Below are 12,500 nucleotides of genomic sequence, written 5' to 3'. Positions count from 1 at the left end.
GATCTCCCAGAAAGACAGAAACTGGTTCCTCAGGTCAGGTGATAACTAGTTCACATTCATATACTTTTTTCGCCCTGTACTTTTCTAAAAACGTGTATATTTTATCCAAACACACACACACACACACACACACACATATATATATATATATATATATATATATATATATATATATATATATATATATATATATATATATATATATATTCAAATAAGCCATATATTTAATACATCAATGTTTGGATTCTCTTATCAGCCTTGGGATCAGAGTCTCAAAGGTTCCGCCTTGGGACTGTGATCCCGAGGTTGATAAGAGAATCCAGACATTAATGTATTAAAATATATAGCTTATTTAAACAGGAAAAAACGCCCACATGTACAAAATTTATCATATATATATGTGTATATATATATACACACACATATATATATATATATATATATATATATATACATATATATACATATATATACATATGTATATGTATAGATATATACATATATATATATATATATATATATATATATATATATATATATATATATATATTCACCAACAACCACAACAAATGCAGCCGTTTCTAGTCCACTGCAGGACAAAGGTCTCAGACATCTCAATTTGTGTCTTGGATTTGGCCAGCTTTAATCACTACGCTGGCCAGTGCAGATAGGTGATGGCGGGAGATTTTCGTCTGATCACTCACAGTAAACCAACCTAGTATAGAGAAGTGACGCTCATATACAATAAAAACAACAATGAAAAATAAATAAATAGATTGAATCCTGACCGATTTCTTCTCATGACATCATCACGAGGACTGATTTATTGATAGAGAATTTCACAATATACAGTATATGGTACAGGAGAGTACGAACATACATACAAACATTTGTGGAATAAAACATCAGGAAAATAGACTACCTGTATTTGCGAGATAACACGTGTCAGCCTCTGTGGTAGGAGCTCATAGATATCCCATGAAGCAAGTGGGGTCGTGAAAGGGTCAGGTCAGATGTCCAGGTGGGTTTTTCCAGACATCCAGATAGCCACCTACCATTTCTTTAGACTAATACGAGTTAATCTTAAATCATTTTTATATCCACGTATATCCAAAATTACTTTGCCACATGAAGTTTACACCTTATAGGTGACGACTGAATGATTAATACTGCCTCTCTTTTATAACTGCAAAACAAATGTCACATTTTTATACTAAAACGCACGATGTTTTGTACTCGACACATATACCCTGATGTCCTTATTTTCTAACAAGAACTCAATTCTTTACTAACACATTTAGTATACATAGAATTCTATTTACACACACACACATATATATATATATATATATATATATATATATATATATACTGTATATATTATATATATGTATATATGTATGTGTATGTATATATATATATATATATATATATATATATATATATATATGTATATATACAGTATATATGAATTATATATATATATATATATATATATATATATATATATATATATATATGTATATATATATGTATATATATATATATATATATATATATATGTATATATATAAATTACACACACATATATATAAGTCATATATATATATATATATATATATATATATATATATTATATATATATATATAAATTACACACACATATATATAAGTCATATATGTATATATATATATATATATAAATCATATATATATATATATATATATATATATAAATCATATATATATATATATATATATATATATATATATACAGTATATATTTATATTTATACTAGAAATCATGGCTGATTTTTTAATAGCAAACCAAGCCAAATTTACTATGATATCCTTACATATGATCTGCATATAAATATGTTATGTATGGTCATAATGGTCTATTAAGATTGCATACTGTATATTTTATTTTACATCTATTTCCCAAACAGAGATTATAAATTTACTTCTCTGTCCCCTTAACAGCTCTTGAAACATGTGCGTCTTCCTCTCTTAAATCGTGACTTTTTAACTTCTAATGTGGATGCAGAACCTCTAGTCAGGGAAAACTCATCCTGTCACCACCTATTGCTAGAGGCACTGAAATATCATCTTCTGCCGGAGCAAAGGGCCACTCTCACATCGCCAAGAACCCAAGAACGGCAACCCGAAGGAGTGAAGCCTTATCTCTTTGCTTGTGGTAAGAGGAGTACTTTCCTTTTTTTCTAGTTTTCGTCTCAATTTTTATTTAGCTCTTTTGTAATGACAATTGTGCAGATATTTTTGTGTGTTTACGTTTGCATTTATGTTCCTTGTATGTTTTATATTTAAGCATTTTGAAATACCGCTTTATGTACGAAATTTACCCATGAAAATTTGAGGGACCAAAAGACCACCACCACGATAGGAAATAGATTGTTTTGCAATTGCTATAACCCGTATTTTGCTAAATATGGAGAAAAGCTGATGGAAAAGCTACTAATATGAGAGCTACACGTAGTGGTACAGATTTTTTTCTCAGTTCTAAAACAAATACTACCTCCAGTGGATGAATGAATCCATCTGGCTGACAATATTAGTCTGTACTCAATGCAGCCGTCATCAGAATTGATCCTGGATCCACTGCTTACAGTCAGTATCGTAATCACCCACAGTCCGTTGAGAAACTTATGGAATGCCAAGGATCTCTCCTCCTTGTGCCGAGATATAGGAATCATTGTGAGGCTCCAACAATTCACATGTCACCTCAATGAAGTATGATCCTGACACCTCCATGCTAGGTTGCAAGGACTGATTAAAGTTTTTTTTTTTTTTTGACATGGGCACAAATTTACTCCTTGTGATACCAATTTCTTGCAGAGTTGTGCATGAAGACCAAATAGGAGCAGTGAAGATAGTAGTCAGTATTTTAAACGATACTCCGATTTGGTACCAAGAACAGTTTCGAGCCATTCCTTTCAAGCAGTAAGTGAAGCACCCCTATATACTTGCTCCAAGGACACCCCACTCTGCCGCATAGTAGAGTAATATTTTCACCAACAGCAACAACATTGCAAAACCAACATCCTTCTAAGCCTCATCCTACAAAATTATTGATCTATTAGAATAAGGTAAACCATAAACAGAATATTGAGAAGTTGTATGATCTACCAATGCATTTAAAAACGGCATTCGGAATTGTCTGGTCTCTCTCCACTCCCTTATGTTTCAGTGATTCATGACCGGCCCTTCCAGTGCATTGGCAACAAATATAAAGGCAACATCACTGTAACTAAAGGAAGTGTGGGCAGAGTATATATCTACCATTTTATATGGACAGCCTCGTGAACAATGGTCCTCTTGAGTTCTAATCATTAGATGAACACAAATTCCAGTAGGTTTTCTCGACAGGTTGCTTCTCGAATCAGCCGTCCTTACCTCATGATCTCAGACAAATTGCTGACTTCCGCTTTGTTGATCAGCTCCTTGACAGGTTATTGAGTGTCTACCCAGTGTCAATTGATGCATAACCATGCCCTGCATCCCTTGTACCAGCAGTTTTTACAAGAGATTGATAGTCAATGTGAAGACCAACCTCAGCAAACCAACATTCCACAGAAGTTTATCACTATTGCAACTACGGAAACTGATAGCGAAGGCGGAAGAAAGATCATTAGCAGACAGCTGTGTAATGGGAGTGAAGAAAAGCCTCATATCCATTTCGAACCAGACAGATTCATCAATTGATGAGCAATGCAGCGCACCCCCTTCATCACTAGCTACTGCAACATCTGTGCAGAACCCTGAGGAGTCACCCTGCATCAGCATCACATTCTTTCTGATGAAGATTATCAGAGGATTTATAAAGGTGGGGATCAATGACAACTTGCTGGCTTTCAGCAAGAAGTATCAGTGCTGCTGGGGCTAGATCAGTCCCCTTTAGGAAGGATACTTGGTCCTGGTAGCACTCAACAAGAAATGGCACCACTGTCTCATTGGAGTAGTGGAGGAAGTGTATCCTAGTGCAGAGTCCATACAAGAAGTGTCGACGGTCAACTCCTCAGTAAAATCATCCATTTGGACTAACAAAGCAAAGAAACCCACAAGCCAGAGCAAAGAAACCCACAAGCCACACCTTATCACTGGAACCTGTTGCCAACAAACTTCATTGTTCCGACCTGAGTCAGCTGCCATTTATGCTTAGCATCTGCAGCGATCTGAGAAGACAAAGGTGTGAGGTACTATTTTGATCTGGTCACTTAATTGTATCCCCGGTTTAGTTCTGCTCATCAGTGATACCTGTATCCAGGTGTGCTTTTCATAAAAATAAATGTTTTGATTATCATATGAAGTGATTTCGAGGTTATGCCATGAATTATTGCTGTGCGCTTTTCCACATTCGCATCCTCTATGCTGCCTACCTATTTTACTGATCAAAGCAGCAGTTACCGTCAATGTGTAAGATGTTGATTAAATGATGAACATCTATCCCAGTTGAGAGGCAACAACAGGGCCTGATTCCACAATGTCATTGATTATTGCAATAACCAAAGAATGCCGAGAGTATTATGATTTTCAATAGCGAGTTCTTACAACCAACGCCAGCTCTTTCCCACAGTTCCTGTTATTCTTAAATCCGATGTAGCTACAGCTACTCGATGCTTGCCAACAGACAATTCCGACCCTTGAACATAGAAAAAGGGCCCGTAGTATCCTGGAGTCGCTGTGCCTGCTGTGTTCGCCCATGTAGTTTGTTAATTACCATGTCGCCTTTATTTGTGTAAAAATTTCATTTCCTTTTTGTCTGTGTTATTAATTTATGCTGTATATTAACATATGCTACATCTATTTCTTTTTCTTCTTTGTAAACTTTGTCCTTCCTTTTTTATTGTGAGTAATGTGAATGTCAGTCCTCATTCACCCTTTTTCTTTTACCAAATCTGAATATTTCCTGTGTTAAGTTCCTGGTATAAATGAAAGTAAGTTTACTGTCATTAAGCAAGAAAATTTGTTTGTTGTTAAATACTTATCTGAGAAGAATATATATCATGTATAGAAGAGCAGAAAACGTTGGTAAGTTAAAAATAACCAAGTTATCCCAAGATGAAAATAAGTGAGTTTATTAGTTGTTGAAGCTTCGTTGAAGGTTTTAATTATACTGACGGATAAAACCCCATTTTTCTAGGTTTTTCTTTTTCCCGTAAAATTTTACATATTTGGGCATTTTCGTAATTATTGACTTGCTGCATCTAACATTACGATCAAAATTGCCTAATTTTCTTTGTTATTTGACTTGCCAATATTAATTGATATTTGCAATTAATAGAACAAAATTACAAATAAAAAATCTTCAGAAACAATATATTCCTTTTCCTTTTTCAGACGCGATGGCTCTCCTTCCGTTAGCCTATATATCATTGAATAAAAAAAAAGGTTAAAACTGTCATGGTTTATTTTACATGTATCCCCCCTAGTTAACTTTTATTAACTAACTTACAGCTTCACTCAGTCATTTATTTACTTACATATTTCTTTCCTTTGCAGGAGGAGGAAGTCTCTTTGCAATACACAGTGAAGTTGAATGTTACAATCCACGCACTGACAGGTGGATGCCTGTGGCCTCCATGAATTATAGAAGGTTAGGAAATGTCAAGCTTTGATAATGTATAAGCTCATTAGACACATCTTCTGTCGACATTCATTTCATTATCCATAGTGAACGGATAGGGCTGATAACCTCTTAAGTTGCTGTTTCAATTTCGACCTTAAGAGAACCATTGCATCACTGTTTTGATAAATGGAAACTTTGATATTTCATTGGTAAAACTACTGTGCTGGAACGGATTCTCTCTCTCTCTCTCTCTCTCTCTCTCTCTCTCTCTCTCTCTCTCTCTCTCTCTCTCTCTCTCTCTCTCTCTCTCTCTCTTTCTCTCATAAGGAAATTATAAATTGAAGACAAAATACACATACATACTATATATATATAATGTATATGTATATATATATATATATATGTATATATATATATATATATATATATATATATATATATATATTATATATAGATATATATAATATATATATATATATATATATATATATATATATAGATATATATAATATATATATATATATATATATATATATATATATATATATATATATATATATATATATATATATGTGTGTGTGTGTGTGTGTGTGTATAGTATGTATATTCATGTAGTGTGTAAAAATTTAAAAGGTTAAGAATAATCATAAATTTCACTTATCTTATTGATATCTAAGGCATTTTTGTTTATCAATTCTCATATACAGCATTTCATTATCTATTCCTTGCTGCTAGTTTTTATAATCATTCTGTTTTGCATATTTTATGGGCCATTTTGCAATGTCGAAGCTTGCTGAGGTATTTGCACCCTTATAGTTTATTCCATAAGATTTTTTTTTGCTAATAATGAACGGTGATATAAATGTTTCACTATAAAAATTCATAAGCATATTACCTGAATCTTCGGAGTGACTAACATGCCAATTTGCTTTTTTACAAATTATATTTATAATGAAAGTGACCTTAATATTTCAAGAAATATTTTGTAGTCCTTTTTGATACATTTGTTTCATCATCTTCAGTATTGTTGAGAGAGAGAGAGAGAGAGAGAGAGAGAGAGAGAGAGAGAGAGAGAGAGAGAGAGAGAGAGAGAGAGAGAGAATGGTTTAATACATCTAGCAAACCCCTTCAAAGAATTGAAGAATTGTTTTCTTTGTTTTTGTATTATCTTGTCAGATCTAGAGCAGGTGTAGCGTCCCTGGGAAGGTACCTTTACGTCATGGGCGGGTATGACGGGGCCTGTGACCTCTCCTCGGCCGAGATGTACAATCCGAGCATCAACAAGTGGATCAACATTACAGCCATGGGAACAAAGCGGTCGTGTTTAGGAATTGGAGTGACCAATGGTCTTATCTACTGTATAGGGGGTAAGATAAAGAACAATAGATTTTCAATACCATAATTATTGTTATTGCCTTGTACTTAGCTATAAGTCATTGTATTCCTATTTTTAATCTCCATCGTTAGTTTATCTTCTTTGATTTAGAATATAGATAAAACTTTATAGTCTGGTACCTATGGAGTTATATTGATTATTTTACCCAAGTATTTTTCTACCATGACCTATTTTTCAAGGTCACAGGTCAATTTAAAGCCCTGGATTGTATTAATTTTTCTCCTCCAGATTTTCGGAAACTTTTAAAATTACAGTCCCTGGTCTTTAGAATTTGACATAGTGTCGAAAATTTTTATTTAGTTATCTATTGCCTTCCCATATTTTCATGGTCAATTTAAAGATGAGTATTACTTTTGTTGAGTTTTGTAACTCACTATTTTTTCTCTCAAAAATCTTGACCTATTTTTGAAGGTCAATGAATTTTCTTTCTGATTTTAAGACGATTCTTAGTTACTTATGCTGGGTATCAGTGATTATTTTTCTTATAAAGTATTGGATATTAACTCATCTTTCATAACACATTAATCTAAAGGATAAAATATACTTTTTTACTATTAAACATTACGTGTTTTTTCAGACTCTCATGAAATATCAATACTTATTTTCTATTTAGTATCTCTGACATAAACCAATATTTCAAGGTCATAGGTCGATTCAGAGACCAGTGTTTTAACCCTTTTTCTCTCTAGAACTCTGAAAGTGAGAATATACGTACCAGCTGCTTTAGGAGAATTGGGGGATTTCATTCCTCCTGCTATTTACTACAAATTGCATGATTCTAGGTTTGTTAACTGTTCCAAACCTCTTCTCTGTTACTATTTACTCTTGCTATGAGAATCATAGCTCACAATAATCTGAGACTTTAAAAAGTTTACAATAAGTTTAATGATGCAATGATAACATTTAAGCTCAATATGTCTTTTCACAATTATATGTCAAATGGTAGTACCTGTTAATTAGAACATATTCTGTACAATTTATGTTAAGGGATTAACATCATAATTATTAGCATACTTCTTTACGTATTTTCTACATTTTTTATTAAACTTTTCAGGTAAGGTCTTCAGGGTTGCCAGTTTGTCCTTTTTCGGGCCAAAAAAAAAAACCTCCAAGTCTGGCCTTTTTTCGCGCTAGATACCTAAATTTGGCCTTTTTGAAATTGGTTAGCCTTTAATGCTATATTTTCGGCCTTTTTCTACTATTAGGTTGGCCTTTTAAAGCTGCAGTTGATCAGACGTTGGCTTTTTCATTTTTGGAAAACCTGGCAACCCTGCATGTAGGGGCCAATGTAGGGCATGTATTCTTTAGATCTTAGAAAATTTGTTGGTTGCAAGTATACCATCACAACATTAAGAATTGGTTACTATACCTAAGATATAGGTTGAGGTTTATTCCACAGAATTTTCTCTAGATCACAAACTCGATAAGCACTAACATTATACACGTGTGTTTCAGTTTAGGTTCAAGCCCACTATACAGGATGGTAACAATATCATCTTACATTTGATAAACCACTTTAAGGATAATAGTTCCACAAACATTTTCAAATAACTCCAAACGGGTCTTCTAATATTGCTTGTCATTCAACAATGATAAAATGGCTTACACCTTTGACCCGAGAATATTTTAAAGCCAAAGCTGTTGTAAGATATTTTACACAATGTCTATTTTCTAGCTTAGGGTTTTTGTGCCTTTCTGTAGTCAGTGAAATTATCAAAGCTTCCAAAGACTACAAGAGCCTTGGCTGCAAGCCAAAAAAAAAAAAAAAAAAAAAAAAAAAAGAATCCGTGGAAAGCAACAAGCAATGTGGTGCAGCATCAAATATTGCATATGACTATTACTTTTTTGTTTAGCATAATGTACATATTCTATATCAAGAGTTAGATTTGGAGTGAGAATTTATCACTGCAAAACTAGCCTGATTTTTTTTTTTTTTTTTTTTTTTTAAGTAGAATTATTAACTGGTTCAGATTCTGTTTGCATATGATTGATATGTACCAATATCTGGCAGCACTATGTTGGGCTTTCTCAAGTGCTCAAGCAAGCAATTTCATATGCATAGTAACGATTTTGCTCCTGACTTGAGACAATCTTTACTTCACTTGCATAGCGGTTAGAGAAATTCATCAACAGCATCTAATATTGACTGTCACCTTATCAAAAGAAGATAGCGTGCAAAAAAAAAAAATGTCACTTTCTTCCTGATAGAAACTAGTAAATAGATCACTTGCAGCGCCTTAGGTTTCAAAGCCTGATATAAACACTGAAGCAGTCTTAAATGGTCAAGTAGCTAAGTTCAATTTATACGTTTCCCCCACTCATCAGTGAAATTCTTACTGGGTTTCTTCCAATACAAGTTAAATAGACTCTTGTAAATAGAAAACTGTATTGTACCATAAATGATAGTTTTATTTTTATTTAACTTTAGTCAAAATTACATAAGGTAAATAACATCAGTGAGTGGAAATACAGAGACCCTATCAAAAGTGTTCAATCAGAGCATTCAACTTTTCATAAAAGAATTCAAAATTACCGGCACACATACTCCCTCCAATCACTTAGAACAAAATGTTATTGGAGGAACTGTTGGGTATATTGAACTGCTCTTCAAATTTTTTGCATCTTAAGTAGAAACTTGCAAGATATCTGATTTTCGCTGTCTACTTGTCTCGCTGTTTAGTTACCTAAAACTATCAAAATCTGATGCTTAATCCATCAAATACACTTTCCCATCTTTTTATTATTCTTTCGTCTACTTCACAATCTATAATGATTTTCTAACCTCATCTTGGTTCTGTCTCAACGACCCTTTCTTGACAAATCTGCATATCTCACCAAAATATTCCATTCCAGGTAATCAGGTTTTCCTTTTCTCATTATTTTTCTACATACGATCATATGGACATCAACTTTTGTTTATTTTTGTGATCAACTTTTCCACATACAGTAAAATAAGCAATTTAAAACAAATAGAAAGCAATAAAAAGAATATTATTTGCATATGTATGCTAAGTGTTTACTATCATTTTCTGCAATTCACTTTTAAGCTAAAATGTTATCAGGAGCATCACTTATTATTCTGGTCATAAACTGTAATTTTGTGACTGCCATATTCTGTACAATATTTATTCATAAATTAAAATCTTTCATGAAATTCTGCTGTCCGCAGTATTTCTTTTTGTATACAGAAACAGAGGAGTGAGTTACTTCTTAATACATTGCACAACGAATATAACAAGAAATACATTGATAGATTATATATTCTTTTAAATGATGCAGTGATTTTACGACACATTTGCCTGTTTCGACAACTGCCTTGTTTTTTTTTTCTTAAACATAATGGTGGGGAATAATATGTACTTTTTACAGGGTATGATGGAGCAAGTTGTCTCAGCAGCGTTGAGAGGTATGATCCCCTTACCGGAATCTGGACTTCCTGTCCTGCCATGGCTACAAGAAGAAGATATTGTCGTGTAGCGCTATTAGGTACGTTCTCTCTCTCTCTCTCGCTCTCTCTCTCTCTCTCTCTCTCTCTCTCTCTCTCTCTCTCTCTCTCTCTCTCTCTCTCTCTCTCAAGTGTTGCAATTTGGTAAGTAATGCCTGATACTTTTATGAAGCTAATTGTTATTTCGAGAAAAATCGTATTGCTCTTCATTGAACTAAGGTTTTTTTTTAAAGTTTCCAGCTATTTATTCTATCGAAAGTTTTGTCAAAGTTTTCGTTTTTTCCCATTACGCATCTTTGAAAATGTAATGCTCATCTAGTTTCTCTAATTACGTCTTAATAGACACCAGGAATCTGGCCATAACTTACTTTCTGTCTCCACATTTTGTTTCGCTTTTCGTCCTTATCATCTCTCCTTCGTATATATATATATATATATATATATATATATATATATATATATATATATATATATATATATATATATATATATATATATATCGCATTTTATAAAGACAAACATGTTAATCATTAGGCAAAAACAACACCTTAGAATATTAATTTTCTTGAAATGAAAATTGCCCTTTTTCAATTTTTTTTTTTCACTATAGGAATGAAAACTATAACCTATCTTTAAAACTATAACCTTACGTATTCACTAGGCCACTTTGCAGTTATTATTATTATTATTATTATTATTACTATTATTATTATTATTATTATTATTATTATTACATAAGCTACAACCCTAGTTTGAAAAGCAGGATGCTATAAACCCAGGTAATTTTCGTGATAGTTAGATTATGCCAAAACACTAAGTATCTCCGTGATTTCTCATATATCCCTTTCGCACAGACAACAACATCTACGCTCTGGGAGGTTTTGATTCGACCAACTACCAGTGTACCGTCGAAAGACTCGATCCTCGTGTTGGCAAGTGGATGTCAGTGCCACCGATGATGAGTCGCAGAAGCAGTAGCGGGGCCGCCTTGCTTGGAGGAATGCTATACTGCGTGGGTGGCAATGACGGCACCATGTGCATGTCCTCGGCCGAGAGATTCAACCCCAGAAGGAACACGTGGGAGCCCATCACCGCCATGCATTCAAGGAGGTGAGTGACAACCGTAGATGGTTTAAAGATTTAAAGGCCATTCATGAATGGTAGCGGTAAGGGACACTGACAATGCCATAACAGGACAATGCCATTGAGACTGACCATATATTATCCATATGATTAGTGCCCAAGTCCCCTCTCCACCCAAGCTTAGATCAGAGAGGGCAAGGCAATAACTGCTAATGTCGCAGCAGGTAGGCTCATAGGCTCCCTAATCCCCCCATCCGATCTCATAAGGATGGTGAGGTTAAAGATACTGCAAGAAACTATCGAGTTTAAGCGAGACTCGATCTCCCGTCTTGCAGAACGCCAAGTATGGACGGTTGCAATAGGCCATCACAATCCATCGGAATTCTCTCTCTCTCTCTCTCTCTCTCTCTCTCTCTCTCTCTCTCTCTCTCTCTCTCTCTCTCTCTCTCTCTCTCTTCAATTCTAGGGAAATCTATAGTTTCAGAAATATTTTCTCTATTATTAAATGGAGCAATTTATCCTCAGGGGTTTCTTGACTGCCAACATCTAAAGATAAATTATGTGAAATGAGCAATTTTGTTAGTAATTATTTCAATTAAAGGCTGGTTCCTATATTCTTATTTTCTTGGATCTAATAAGTAAAAGAAAATCGTAAATAATTCGTTTGCAATAAATTAGCTTTATCTTCGATGTTATCGAATAAATAAATTGAAAGTGAAAATTTATCTGATTTTATCAACAGTTTTGTGATTGAGAAATCACAATAATTTGATTATAAGGCTATTGCAACTACAATTACCAATTGCTTGTGTAATAAGAAGCAGTATGTTAAAATACTCAAACGTGAAGGAATAGCAATTTCACTAGAAAGGTTAAATAAATAAAAAAGAGAGATGGAAACTTGTATGGTTATTTTATATGACCTAACTAAAACACACTCATAGTTAGGAAAAATACTATTTCTGAACTCAAGATGACAAACGCCGTAG

The 12,500-nt window shown here is 33.5% G+C and overlaps 1 protein-coding gene across 2 annotated transcripts in view; it reads left to right on the top strand.

Moving 5' to 3' along the window:
• Positions 1-12,500, top strand: part of LOC137617191 (kelch-like protein 17) — a 139,516-nt gene that overhangs the window by 120,928 nt on the left and 6,088 nt on the right. For both annotated transcript variants that reach the window (XM_068347082.1, XM_068347081.1), the window contains exons 7-12: positions 1-33; positions 1,984-2,197; positions 5,521-5,614; positions 6,764-6,954; positions 10,353-10,469; positions 11,283-11,538. The exon at positions 1-33 is cut by the window's left edge and continues 84 nt beyond it. In XM_068347082.1, coding sequence (XP_068203183.1) covers positions 1-33; positions 1,984-2,197; positions 5,521-5,614; positions 6,764-6,954; positions 10,353-10,469; positions 11,283-11,538 — 905 coding nt within the window. The remainder of the gene's footprint in view (positions 34-1,983; positions 2,198-5,520; positions 5,615-6,763; positions 6,955-10,352; positions 10,470-11,282; positions 11,539-12,500) is intronic.

This window comes from Palaemon carinicauda, chromosome 23 (genome assembly GCF_036898095.1).
Source record: "Palaemon carinicauda isolate YSFRI2023 chromosome 23, ASM3689809v2, whole genome shotgun sequence".
In the NCBI taxonomy this organism is placed as follows: domain Eukaryota; kingdom Metazoa; phylum Arthropoda; class Malacostraca; order Decapoda; family Palaemonidae; genus Palaemon; species Palaemon carinicauda.
Note: the sequence above shows the minus strand (reverse complement) of the source record. Positions and strands in the feature narration are given on the sequence as shown.